Below are 15,235 nucleotides of genomic sequence, written 5' to 3' on the forward strand. Positions count from 1 at the left end.
CACACGTGTTGCATAATGTAGCTACAAAAATTTCAACACACATTTCTTTTTTGGGGGATGGAGAGGGAGGGGGGAGCAGAATATATCTACAAGTTTTGTAGCTACACTATGCAACACGTGTGATCGAGCCACAGGTTTTGTAGCTACATTATGCAACACGTGTGATCGTACCACAAGCGCCCCCACGTCTGAAAGGGCGAGCATGTTTGGTGTGACGGGGATTCGAACCCGCGACCCGCAGATTGCGAGTCGACCCTAACCACCTGGCCATGCCGGGCCTACTTAACTGAAGTTTTTCAAATACAACTCACAATTTGTGATATTTAAAATGTAAAGGATTAAAACAGAATCAAACAATGTAATAATTTTTGATGCAACATAATTCCAAACTAAAGCCAGACCAAAGTAATTCGATATTTTATAATTCCAAAGTTTCTAGTAAATATTTTACTCGTATAATGAACAGTGGAAGTAACAGTTAATCCTAGCCTAAGAGATTCGTGTTTTTGTGGATTAAACGTCCGTTAGTTTACAAACGTTAACATTATAGTTACTAGACAGTTTGTATATCTGTATCTTTTGTGTATTTTTGAGCACTTTGATGAAAACTTTGGGTGGGGGTCAGCTTAGTCTCGAGAAGATAGGTAAAAAACTTAATTCACTCCCTATCTCACACAAACTCGGACAGTTTAGCCACACTTCACAAAAGTGATTTCTTTTGTGAAGAACGTTCCTTGCTTAGTTTGTAAAATAAAGCAGATAAATTATTCATCTATTTAATTATTTATATGAAACTTTTCTTGTAGTCATGATAATGAAACTATATGTTTATTGAGGGAGTTGACCCTGCCCATTTAAAATATTAAAGTTCACTCGAAATCGATGCCTATGACCTCAGATATGCCTAAATGAAACTATATTTGAACACATTTAGCTCTTTTCATTTGGTTACATGTTTAAACATGCGAATTATATATAGTGTAATATGTAAAACATGAAATACAGTTCAGTAACATTTTACACCAAAAAGAAGGAAATCATTAAAAACAGTCTGTCCAAACCTTTGATAACAAACAAATACTAATTCAAGATAAAGCCTTTCTCCATATAAAACAAAATAAAGGAATCTTAGAAACAGAAAAACGACTAACATCAGGACACAAGTTAAACGACCAAAAAATGAAAAATGTATCCTGGTCTTGGAGGTGTCTGAGAAAGTAAGACCAACGTAGTAGTGGGAATTACTACCTACTACCAGACTTAATCTCCTTTCGCTTGCCTCACAAACTGAAAGTAATAATTGTAGTAATCAGAGAGCAGATCTGGGTGTTCAAGCTCACAATGATCCACATCCTTGCCACCTTTCACTATATGCAGCTATGTTTCTTCTCCAGAAAAACAAACAACAAAACGTATATATTTGTTATCCTGTTGCAGCGTTTCTTTAAATTCCTATGGGGAAAGTCTGTGTTCATGTGTATCATCGCGATAAGGGCTAAATCTGTGAAACTACTGTAAAAGCAAGAGTGAACTAATTCTAAGGGTGTATAATACATTTAGCAGTAATATCTGTGTGATACTACATTCTTATCTAGCCCATTACGGGCTGCTTGCGAAAACAGTTTATAATAGCACTTCTTACTGAAACCCATACTAGGAAGGTTTGTTTGTTTTGAATTTCGCGCAAAGCTACACGAGGGCTATCTTCGCTAGCCGTCCCTAATTTAGCAGTGTAAGACTAGAGGGTAGGCAGCTAGTCATCACCACCCACCGCCAACTCTTGGGCTACTCTTTTATCAACGAATAGTGGGATTGACCATCACAATATAACGTCACATTATGCTTGATGGGACGGGGATTCGAACCAACGAGTCGAGCACCCTAACCACTTGGCCATGCCGGGCCTACTGGGAAGGTAAAGAATGATGAGACTGAAATTGGTTTTACTTATAGTGTAATATCGCACTTGTATTATCACTAGGATGATATAAGACAGTAAAAATCTAAACAAACATCAAGACTGGAAAAACGGATGGTTAAATGGGGAAGTTTGAACAACCTACGAAGTAAAAAAAAAAACGCAATAAACAAAGAAAAAAATTAATCGAGCAACAACAACAAAAAAACATGATGAATTTACACACACAGGGAACGAACACTTCCACAAAAGTAGCATCACATATTAACCAACGAGAATATGGAAAGTATTTAATAAAAATATTATGTTAAAGAAGTCATCATTATTTGTGAGCAGACAGAGAAGAGTGTATTAGGAACATAGGACGACATTTCTAAGAAGAACTCTGACTTGAACTCCGAGTTTGTGGGAAGCGTGGCGAGACGTCTGTTTGATCAGCTGGCAAAAAAATTCATTCTGTAGCTCAGGGGTAGTGAGGCACTGTAGCAAGGCATTCTGGGCAAGAGCCACGTGGTAATCGATACCCGAGGTGTCCAGAGAAACGGAGATAAAGAGCTGGATGGACTGGAAGAAGGAAAAAAAGCACCGATATATGTAATCGTGTTTCGTCTGTTATTTGTACAGAGTATGAACTGGGATGATTATTACGTACTCAGACAAAAGAACAGTTTATAGCTAGAGCAAGACACTATTTTGTATGAAATATAAGAGCATGTATAAAACTATAGCTTTTATGTCAAGCTAAGAAAGCAAAAACATACCAGAAAACATGTCATGTATCCGTTGTGTATTTTTAACAGTACACGTTAACTTGTATCGGCACATTTAGTCAATGGATAAATAGTTACAAGAACATGTATCCACTTCTTAATTAAAAGAAATTCAAATATAACATCTGTTTGTAATAACAGTAGTTCAAAAATAACATTAGATGTCAATGAACATCGGTTTTAATTGCATATTTTTATTACTTTTGGAACAAAATGTTAATAAAAAGACTAGAAAACTAGATTCGGTACTTTCATGTATCCTCTTCAGTCCTGTAAAACAGTGGTTCCCAAATTCTTTTAGTCTGAGGCTTCCTTGATGTGAATAAAAATGTTTGAGGCCCCAACCTATAACTTTAGCATGGTGATTGAAAAACAGTGCCGTAGTAAAAACAATAACATCTCCTTTCGACATACTGTATCATTTAATTAATTGAACATAATTTTAATCAGTTTTTTGTTTATTTAGAATTAAAATTAATTTAGCATCTTTGTTTTCGGTAATTTTTTGGCGGCTCCCCAGAAAAAGCTTCACGCCCCCCACTTCGGGAAATACTGCAGTAGACTCTTCAGTAGAAATAAAGAGAACACATGTAAGTGTTGAAATTAGTTTCCTAGTCTTTGTGTGTGTGTTTTGTTCCTTTAGCTAACATACACTGTACTGTGTATTTTACATTACTAATTGTATGTATGTGCTACCAGAGGCCGCTGCACATATGTTTTAGAGACAAAAATTATTTATATTACGAATGATTAACACCGATAGCAGTTTGCCAAACACAAACAATAATCTAGACAAAAGCTATTACAGAATACAATAACCCACAAAGAAACTATTACAGAATACAAAACCTTAAACAGCTTGATCCCCTCGGCTTGAAGTTGTTCGGACGGTAAGGTTGTCAGTGGTTGCGTTATGTTTTCTTTAGAGAACAGTAACAAAGGGTGCCTCCAAATTACACTATCTGAAAGAAGAACCATATACAGTAACTGCAATATTTAACGTTTTGTCGCCTAACGTTCCATAATAATCACTGGTCAGTTTTGTTCACGACAGATAACAAATAAAGTCCTGTTCACATAACTAAGGTTCTGTTATGTGACAGATAGGTAAATTTTTGTTTACGTCTAAAGCTGGGTAAAAGTAAAAACGAAAATAATGATAAAGTACAGGTTTAGCTATTTATTTTTTATACAAGTTACTTGTAATCTAGAAAAGTACAGCATTATTTTCTTTACAGTTATAAATTGCAGCATGTATTTTGTCATTTGTCTTCAGCAATAACATATTTGCTAGTTATTTTTCAATTAATATCAAAATTTTGCAATAAAGCATTTTATCATGAATATTCTTACTTTCATCTCCATCAACTTCCATCAGCCTTGCTATGAGTTGTTCGTATTGAGTTCCTGCTAAATTCTCGCCAGAGGACACTACTGTCAGATGATATAGCCAGGCGTCCTGTAAATATTGGAATCCCCTTTATTTGCATTGAAACTCACACTAACAGAATGTATTACGTCTAAATAAAATCTCTACAGAGGTTTTATTATAAGAAGAAAAGTAAACGTTGCACAAGAGAAGATTAAACGAATTACGTCTAATTATCTACGCATAAAATCAGGTAAAAGCTCAAACAGCAAACCTTGGTTAGTGTATGTCTGTCAAAATGTTAATCCTCCGGTATAATTATTTCAGGCAGACGATTCAATAACAACTAAGATCAAAGATGTACGTTAATATAACGTAATTATCATTATTAAAATAAATACATTTGTTGTTTTTTTTACCAGAGAAAGTCACATGATTTTCCAATAGTTTGTTTTTAGCGTAATGTTACACAAAGGGCTCTCTGTCCTCTAACCACCGGGGGAATCAAACTCCGGATTTTAGCGTTGTAAGTTTGTGATAAATAGCTACATACAATAACTGAAATTTAATAAGTGCAGCAGAATCGAATCTTTCTATTTGAGATCGTGATATTTTCTCTTAGTTCATATACGATATGTTTCTTAGCACAGCAATCAAAACCAAACATACTCACATAAAAAAAACTTCTAAGTTTTTAAAAAAATAATTTTTCGTTAAGACCTTCTTCAGTCAATGAAAATGTTAAATATTACCATTTCTTGCTTGTTTGTCATCAAAAGGTAGGTTGGTCCCTGGTAATTAGAGAATATACCGACGGTGAATTCTGATCTACTCATCGTCTCTTCCTCTTCATCACTGTCGGACACGTGGAGAACTTCCTCTACTCGAGAATCCCTCATGTTAATTTGACCCATCGGAGTCTGAAGAAGAAAAAAAATGTTTAAAACGTTATTTAAGTGTGAATAATTTTCACGCAAACTGCATCTAGTAAACTGTATTTGCAAATAAGTAATCCTAGTTCATGCACTAAAAGAAAATATCTCTCACCGTTAATAACCGGTTATAAAATAAGACTACGTTCAATACGCCAGATTTGAGAGACTGAATAAAAATTATACATATATTTGTAAGATGTAAGGATATTACAGAACTTTCACAATAACTTAAAGTAAAAAACACGTTAATCATAACTAACATAATTCATTGTATAGTCATTTAAAACAACAACCTACTTAATGTGTTTACAAATGGTTAATACATGTAACATCCAGCCTTGACTAACAGTTTAAAGAAGACTAATTTAAGCAAATCTGTGTATTAAGCGCAAGAATCGAGCATGACAATATTAACAGTGCAGTAGCCATGACCAAAGAATAATGATGGTAACTAGGTTTAAAAAAAATATAAAAATTACTGGTTAAGTAAAGTTGAATTAATATTCAGATCAAACTATTATTTACAATAAAAAATAAACAATTGTCAAGTTGGATTAAACAATATTCAAAAACTCCTCCGGGCAAACGGAGCTTGTGACATATTTCAAACAAGGTACTGGCATGTACTTTAGTGGTGAGCACAGCACAGCACAGATAGCTCATTGTGTAGCTTCTTGTTTAACAACAAACAAACAAACATTTATTTTATCTGTAAGCCTCGTATTATTAGGAGTTATGTGTCTGTTTTACTTGGAATTATGTGTAGTTATTCGCTTCAACTACACCTTATGCAATGGGCTAAATGACCACATTAGAGACCTCTACGGTCTAGGCATAACCATATCTAAATATGATCAAAGAAAGATACTCCACCAAATTCCAGACTCTAACTGAAGATGGCCACTATACAAATATCAAGTCTGACTCAACCGTTAACATTCAGAAAAAAACAACAACCAACTCCTCAAGAAATAATGATAAAGAATTTAGAAATTAAAAATCAAAATCTAACACTATACCTCAAGAGATAACGATTAAGAACTTGGAAATGAAACAATCAAAACCCACACATTTATAATCTACCTACAATTCACAAGCAAGGCTACCTTCTCTGTCTCATACTTAACTACAGAGATTCAACATGTCTTCTTCTATTAGCTGGATATCTTCAGTATGGATATAATATCTCTACTAACATGTAAAACATCCTCACATGTTAAGAACTCAGTCCGATTTATATGACATATTTATCATTTTCGATTTATCCAACCAATACACTAGCGTACTACCAACAACACGAAAGCATAATCAGCTTACCTCTATCACCAGTACTCATTAACCTTTATATGGAACATTTCAAAGATAACGTCCTCAGAACAGTCGATCCAAGTCTAAGGATTTATCTTAGACATGTTGACGGCTCATTCTTAATACGGTCACAAAACTATACAGAAAATAATCCAGAACGGATAACAACCCCACGATACAACTCACACTGTAAATATAAGAAGATAAGCTCCCATTGCTAAATGTAATAGTTATCAAGACATGTATCTCAGGAATTTACAGGAAACCAACAAGTACGGATAAATACATCAACTATAAATCAAATCATTCCAAAGTTGTAAAGACAGATGACATAGACTGTCTAACTTTCAGAACACCGAAGAGGTTAAGAAGAAATAAGAAAAACGACCCTCCTTGAGTTTAAGGCAAGAACATTTAGTAAAGAAGAAACTGAAAAAGATGAAACTAAGAACGAAGAGAAAGAAAATTACTTATATACAATGATATTCGCCTATGTAAGAGATCTCTCTGAAAGCATACAGAAGAAATATAAATTACAAAAAATCAGAAAAATATTCAGAAGCCAACACACAATACGAACGCATTTAGTACACAGCAAACCCCAAAAAAGAGCAAAAGCACTATTTATTGTATATATATACTTCGTGGATGTGGAGTACAATACACTATAGGAACACAAACGACCAAAAAAGTTAGAATTCAGTAGCATAATAGACATACAAGACTATGTAGTATTAACTTATCAGCAACTAGCTGAAGTACCAGTCCACTCGACGGAAGTTATGTGAATTCATGATTAATGAAAGGTTATCTTACGACATGAAAAGTTACTTCCCTTATATGTAATTGTAAAAAACGCCCATAAAAACTGCAAAACACAAAATGTGAAACCGAAAACTTGCATGTATCTCCACATGGACTCAATGAACCTCCATACCAAATCTGGTAGTAGTTACGTATGGTGTTTCTCACACCTCCAAATTATTTTGGAGGTGTGTATCTGGGAGTAGGACTGGCGTCCAAGTCCGGACACCGGGTGAGCATGTTTTGGTGTGACGGGGATTCGAACCCGCGGCCTGCAGATTGCGAGTCGAGCGCCCTAACCACCTGGTCATGCCGGGCTTTACCAAATCTGGTGAAGATCCAACAACAGGATGCGAAGAAGTGATAAAAAACGCCCATAAAAACCGCGAAATGCAAAACTGAAAATGTGTATGTACCCCCACATGGACCTAATGAACCTCCATACCAATTTTAGTGAAGATCCATCCACACCCTGAGAAGTAGTTACATGGACAGACAACAAACAGTACTATTATATTTATATAGATACCCCATCGTGCCACATACAAATACTACACAAAAAATTAGAAAAATACTAAGCTAATGGCGAACGAAACATACATACACACGAAAAAGAAAGATAAAGGAGGTTTTCCACACGCACCAAACTGATAACACATTCAATCAACCTAACACAAAGTGTGTTTGTTTGAAATTAAGCACAAAGCTACACAATGGGCTATCTGTGCTCTGCTAACCACGGGTATCGAAACCCGGGTTCAAGCGTTTTAAGTACGCAGACATACCGCTGTGCCACTAGGGGGCAACAAAAAGCCCGAAATACCTGATTATCCGCGTTTAAAGCATTTAAATAGGTCAGTTAATTCAACTCTTAATGGAGGAGATAAGTGGATAGTACACCAGACTTTTTATGAAGAAGGCCCAGGATTGAATCGTGCCTGCTATCATCACAGAAATAGTCCATCTCAGTACTTTCCTGAAAATGGAAGCAGCTTAGTATCCGAAACGTAGAGAAAAGCTAGTTAGTAATCAGCATCTTGTAATTAAATATATTATAAACAACCAAATAACAATTAAATGTAAGTGCTCCTACAAGCCACTAACTATGACAATGATCAACATCCGATCGCCATAATTTAACTTAAATAAGAGGCCATCTAAAACAGAAGCATACTTACAGTATCTTTGGGTGTTTTGAAATACAGAAACATTCGGCCAATTAGAACACACCAGCAACGTCGAGAATGGCCATGTTTCACCTGAAAGAAGTAATTTATCATTAAGACGAGCATACATTTGAGAATAAGTGAAGACGTATGCGTGTATATCAAGCGGAGGAGTTTTATCGAGAGAATGTAAATACAAATGCATTCACTTTAGACAGCAATACCAATTTATGTTTATGTGTATCTTGCGGAACTGATGTAAATCTTAACTCCTTTACTTAATAACATTGATATCACTATCTAACACAGCAGTATGTAGGCTTATATTCTGAAATGACGAAAAATGAGTATATAAAAGTTTAATTAAAAAAACTTAGACAAAACTTATGTATTGAAAAATGCATGTTTGCCCCAATTTCACTTTGGTAAATTGTATATAGTAATATGAAGAGTCTTATTGATAAGTGATTTATGTATAAAAAATATAGGCTTTTCACAAATAATCTCACAGTTAATTAGGACAGGTAGGGCTATGATTAACTTTTGATCAAAACAAGTTACCTACTTAGATCAGAACTAAGCAAATAATACAGATACATTAATATACCATTTCTACTTATAATGATTAGAATGCATTGATTCATCAGTAAAGTACCCTCATTGTTAGCGATGTTTTCGGCCGTAGTCCCAATAATTTCTCACGAGATTCGGCCAACTTACGACATTCAGCTTAGTCCTTAATCCATAGATAAAGCTAATAATGCAAAATAATTATCAGAATACGAAACAAAAAAAGATAATAAAAGTTAAAAAGTAGATATATTATCAATATTACAAAAATATAACCAATAATGTTAGCAAAATGAGCATTGATGTACGAATAGAAGATAACTTGCATACAAAATACATAAAAAATCTTATTTTGGGTTCAGGAGTGAAAACATTCAGTATTTAAGGTACCCAGTCTTTGAATCAATGGCTTTTAAGTAATACTGAAGGTTGAGTACGTTATATTTTAACGATATTAGTACCACATTACATCGTTACAGTTTATGTCGACACATATAGAGCATGATTGGAGGTGTATCTTGAAATTATACAGCGTAGTTCCATTGCAAAAGACTCTCTTGTAAGACTGCCATGTTCAAAGCACACCATATATTTCTGAATGTTTTCCATAATCCATCTAGTGTAAGAGGACGACAATTTCCCAGAACCCATTTCAACAGTTTAATCACAGATAAATTCAGCCACTGCGTCTGACGGCTGAACAAATATATCGTCGCATACTTCAAGCAGCTGGAACATGAAATGAGTATTTAAAGGTATTCCATACGAAGACATAAGGAAGGTATGATTGGAAGCCTTATCTTGGCGAACCCGCACTCTATTGGCCTTGTTTACTGATGATTCTTCATATGTACTGTTATCTGGGGCATGTGGACGGCTTTTGTCACTCACCCTTGTGTTCCTGGATTCTCACCTGTTATAAGACGCAACACTCAGATAACACAGCTAGGATACAACTTGTTGCAAGAATCTTTGTAGATTGTCTTGGTGCTCCAAATTGATCAATATTCTTTTGTTTGCAAATGCCATTAGGTACAAGGGACATCCCATCTTGGAACTTATATATCCACGATATAAACACATGTTTATGATCTGAATGAATAAATATTTTGGTCAGAAAGGGGTTGATTCATACTCTTCCCAAAAACGTCCAATTTTTGGTGGCATCAAGCTATCTCCAAAATATCTCCATGCTATTCTACTGCGTCTTTATGTCGATTGTTGTTGTCACGTCACCTGTTGTTGTGCATATTCAAAGTCGTTACAGTATAACATACTTAACCCTGTATAAACTTGTGAATATATATATATATATATACGGTACCTAAGTTACTTTGCCAATATCATTTGTAAAGTGAAAGATATGCTTTTAAATTCGCAGAATTATATGTCTAAACTGCTATCTGCTCTAACTATAAGTTGTAACTTAACAGGTTTGCAAATAGCAGTTAAATCTTTATGGGTTCTGTAGATACCTCTCCCACTAGAATACGTCTACAATTCACTGTGAAGTTTGTTACCCAGTTTTGTTAAATTTGATTCTGACTGTCCTACATGTTTTGCTTACTTGTCTAGTCTTATATAAATGCTTCTGTGGACAAATTTCTTAAACAAACTACCCATTCGACATGAAGAAGTACAACATGATCACCAAAATAATATCAAATCTTCCAACTCTTGGGCTACTCTTTTACCAACGAATAGTGGGATTGACCGTCACATTATAACCCGTTGCCACTGCTGTAATCTTTCTTCTTGTTTATTTTCTTTTTCCTCCAACCACTGCTGTAATTTCTCTTGTTTCTTTTCTTTTTCCTCCAACCACTGCTGTAATCTCTCTTCTTGTTTATTTTGTTGTTCGAGCTGCCACTGTTGCAGGTTTTCTTGCAACTGCTGTTGTCTCTCTTCTTGTTTCTTTTCTTTTTCCTCTAACAACTGTTGTAATTTCTCTTCTCGTTCTTCTTGTTTCTTTTGCTGTTCTTGTATTGCTGCCGTCAAGTCTGCTAAGCTGTAGTTTGATTTGCCGCTTCTCGTTTTCATTTTTTTATCCCACTTCTGACACCAGTTTGTTGCGTCTCCGTTCGTTAGTTAATTTCGGAAAGAATAAACCAGTTTTATTTAAGAAAGGACTTCTGTCGCTAAAGTTTCGTCGGAACGAAGTTACGGAAAATTAACTAACGAACGGAGACGCAACACAGTCTTTACACATCTCTTATTTTGAACTTGAGTGGACAGATAAAGAGGAATGTGGGGGAAAATGCAGTTGACGTGAGTTTTATGACAAAATCTTGGTTTTTTCACGTTCAATTAGTAAATAAATGTATATTTATACTTTAATATCAGCTTTTGATTGTTTTTTATTAATTTCGCGCAAACCTACACGAGGGCTATCTGCGCTTGCCGTCCTTAATTTAGCAGTATAAGGCTAGGGGGAAGGCAGCTAGTTATCACCACCCACCGCCAACACTTGGGCTACTCTTTTACCAACGAATATTGGAATTGACCGTAACTTTATAACGCCCCCATGGCTGAAAGGACGAGCATGTTTGGTGGAATGGGGATTCGAACCCACGACCCTCAGATTGCGAGTCGAACGCCCTAACCACCTGTTGAATTGGTCATTGTATGTAGAATCCCAACAATTATATACGTATTAAAATATTAGTGTTAGTTGTAGGCCTGCAATATTAATGTATTGTTGCGTCAGCGAGTCACATGACCACTGTGACGACACGTTTCTAGAACTATCTTGTTTCTTCAGGAATGCTCTAGTGTTTGCTAGATGGGGTAGGCGGGTATATATAAGAAGGGACAACGTGACGCAGAAAGGCAATGTAGTGTGTGTAGACAGTGAGTAATTGATCTGCAGTCAGCAGTATTATTGACGTTCGTTGTTATAGCGTTTGTTTAGCGCGATTGTTGAAGTTGAGTGTATCGGTAAAGTTATATTCGGAAAGAATAAACCAGTTTTATTAAGTAAAGACTTGTGTCGTTAAAATTTCGTCGGAACGAAGTTACGGAAAGTTAATTAACAAACGGAGACGTAACAGTATATTCTACTAATATTAGTTTTATGATTAGTTGTGTAAAGGAACCTCAACATTTAATCATTATACTTTATAATTTCATCTTGTTTTTTAACTAAATACAACAAAATCTTAAATATATTTTTCTTAATTTTATTTTTTACGTAATATATTACTTCTTTTTTATATCGCAAAAATTGATGCTAGGTCATTCATCCCCACAATCAAAATAAACTAATTATTGTAAATTAATATATTAAAGTAAGTTTTTTTTTGTTTATTTCTTATTGGTATTTATACTTTCAATGATTTTTATGTTGGGAAAATTAATTGAATATCGAAAAATTAAAACATAAATGCTCAATTAAGGCTTCACTTCTGTATCACGATACGAGCTCCTACACTGGTTTTACCACCAACGTAGACTTATCTAACTATACAGTATGTTGTTGTTTGAAGTTAAGCACAAAGCTACACAATGGGCTATCTGTGCACTGCCCACCACGGATATAGAAACCCAGTTTCTAGCGTTGTAAGTCCGCAGACACACCGCTGTGCTACTTGGGGGCTACACATCATGTATGAGTGTATAACTACATGTGTGTATCACCGGTAAGTTTACGGACTTACAACTCTGAAATCCGGATTTCGACTGTAGATGGCGGATAGAGTGCAGATATCCTATTGTGAAGCTTCGTATTAAAAAAAAAAAACTATTTAAGTATTACAATAACACCCACAAACAACAGTAAGAAAGAGGTTGAATATACGCACCAGTTTTGTTAAACACTCGTTTCTCGACTTTCGGTTTTGACTGTTTCAAATTTGTTCACTCCATGACACTATATTGTGGTCATTTGAAGGATGGGAAGCGATGTTGCTACACAACTATCTTTAAAGATAGTTACTTCACCAATATTATTTCAAAGGAAAATTGGAATGTTCACAATTTTAATATCCTCTACTCAACGAGAAAGAGTAGAGAAATTAAGATAACAAAATAAGTCGTTCTTATCGTTCCCAGGTTTCAAACTTAGAACAAGGCAAATATTAGTATATATATAAATCGGCCAATTTCCTGAGAATGTGATATTTGACAGGAAACTGAAGGCCCAACAAGGATATTTACATACTTGTATAATATATTTTGACGTAAGATTGTGTGCGAAGCCAATCACTTGAAGTGCTGGTAATTGGATATAGTCTTTTTGAACTGACCTTGCAGGATTTCGAAAACGACACATATCAACGCTGGTTTTTTTTTTTTTGCTTTTTTTTTTTTACTCCACATAAAACTCCAATACATTCTGTATGGTGGCGCTCTCTGTTGAGTTTGTACGTGCCACAGTTTAAGTGCTTTCAGTACGATTTTTGTATTTTAAAACAGAAAGTTCCGAGTTATTGTTGTTTGGTTACATGTCCCAGCGGGTATTATATTTATGTAAGTTTTAAGGCGAAGCTAACACAAGAACATCTTACAGTATTATAAACCAGCCATGCACAAATATGCGCCGGGACAAATACAACCTAAAAGTACTGAAAGGGTTGATTAAGCCATAAATACGCCACGTAAAAGTACTATCATCTCTCCCACATAATAATTAATAGATCAAATGTGACTACTTTAAGTCATAGGAGACAATATTGTATTTATTATTTTAAAATGATGGTGACATCAAATTTGTGTGTGTGTGTGTGTTTGTTCGGTCACGTAGTTTGCAGTTACGTCTACCGACTTGCTTGAAAGCAAAACCAGGTTGTTGTTTTTCTGATCACATCATCAAACCGTATACCGTTTCGTTTTGTATTCAAAAACTTGTAACAAGGTTATTTTTTTTTTTTACAGATATGAAAAACTTCACAGCTCAATTTATTCTCTTCTAACTTAGGAGTTTTTGTATTTTTTGACACAAAAAAAGGTTTGAAAGTTTTAATAACAGTTCGAGAAAAGTATATTGTTATATTTACTTAACTTTAAGTTCGCGGTACACTGAAAATAAACAACAAAAAAGAAAATGAGCAATCTTCAATAAACACCAGTCTTTTTATCTCAGTATGTTATCCTATACGTGACTAGCTAGTTTTTCACAAAAATATCAGATATGCATAGACTTGCTTCACTTCGGATACCTCAACTAAATGCAGAGATTAAAAACAGCATATACAAACATCATTGTAGGTTGTGAACATACACCACATCACGTGTGCGAGAAATGGTTCATATTAAAGTATATTGACAGGCTGTTTATCACATGATAGCATGGAAAGACTGTATCATAGCTTGTTTCTCGTTAACTACAAGCAGGTTGTGCTCTAAACTATACTCTTCCTTTGAAAGAAAATGGTGTTTCCAGTTCATCTGAACTACACATTTGTTCACAGCTCGAGTCGCTATGGGTTTTTATTAACCCTAAAATTACCGATTTGTTTTTGTTTTACACTAGCGATGAGGGGGGGGGGGGGAAGCGGGGCAAATATTGAGTAATTTTATGTTTTTTATTGCCTGTCACATCACTCAATACGAAGAACTGATGGAAAAACTCGAGTGAAATCACTCATTTTGTAGGTGTAATATATAGCAGTAATTAGTGTAATAAAATGTAATACAGCTGGTGTGTTTAATAGTGTAATCAAATGTAAAACCGCTGGTGTGTTTAAATCTTTTCCCTTAAATCACCGATTATTAGAGACCGTGTAACCAACAAATCATAAACCCGCAAATAATTTGGTGATAAATGATTTTTACAAAATTTGTTGGAAAAGCCATTTGAGGCTGTTATCCATCGGTAACTCTAGGATTAATAAATATCACGATTTTTATATTATGTAGCAAGTTTATATATTAATATACACCAATCTTTACAAACTTTGTGGTTATTTTTTGTTTTAACCTTCTTAATTATTGTTACTTATTCGTTCATTAAACATGTGACGTTCGGTAACAACAATATGATGAGTTCCGAGAGGTGGTTTTTTCGTCGAAATTAATTCCACTATGTCTGTTCTTCACCAGAAACTTCTTCTTCTATCTGGAAGAAGAAGAAAAAAGTTATTCTGATAATCTGGATTACTTAAAATTTGATTCATTTTAAAAGAGCGTCATCCAATTTATATGAAAAAGAAAACTTGTGTTGAGCTGCGACATTTTATGCTAACAAGTAGAAATACAAAAAAAAAGTTTGTTTGTTTTGAATTTCGCGCAAAGCTACACGAGGACTATCTGAGCTAGCCGTCCCTAATTTAGCAGTGAAAGACTAGAGGGAAGGTAGCTAGTCATCACCACCCACCGGTACAAATGGAAAACATTAGTAAATTTAAAAGCGAATTAGATACGTTAAAGGAACGATCTATTGTCTTTTACACAAGGAG

The 15,235-nt window shown here is 34.8% G+C and overlaps 1 protein-coding gene across 1 annotated transcript in view; it reads right to left on the reverse strand.

Moving 5' to 3' along the window:
- Positions 1-15,235, reverse strand: part of LOC106469811 (uncharacterized protein CG43867-like) — a 206,013-nt gene that overhangs the window by 62,435 nt on the left and 128,343 nt on the right. Inside the window, exons 15-19 of the mRNA XM_022399301.1 lie at positions 8,283-8,363; positions 4,810-4,977; positions 4,042-4,147; positions 3,538-3,650; positions 2,309-2,482 (exon numbers count right to left, since the gene is read on the reverse strand). Of these exons, the coding sequence (XP_022255009.1) occupies positions 2,309-2,482; positions 3,538-3,650; positions 4,042-4,147; positions 4,810-4,977; positions 8,283-8,363 (642 nt within the window). The remainder of the gene's footprint in view (positions 1-2,308; positions 2,483-3,537; positions 3,651-4,041; positions 4,148-4,809; positions 4,978-8,282; positions 8,364-15,235) is intronic.

Source organism: Limulus polyphemus, unplaced genomic scaffold, assembly GCF_000517525.1.
Source record: "Limulus polyphemus unplaced genomic scaffold, Limulus_polyphemus-2.1.2 Scaffold99, whole genome shotgun sequence".
Taxonomy (NCBI): Eukaryota; Metazoa; Arthropoda; class Merostomata; order Xiphosura; family Limulidae; genus Limulus; species Limulus polyphemus.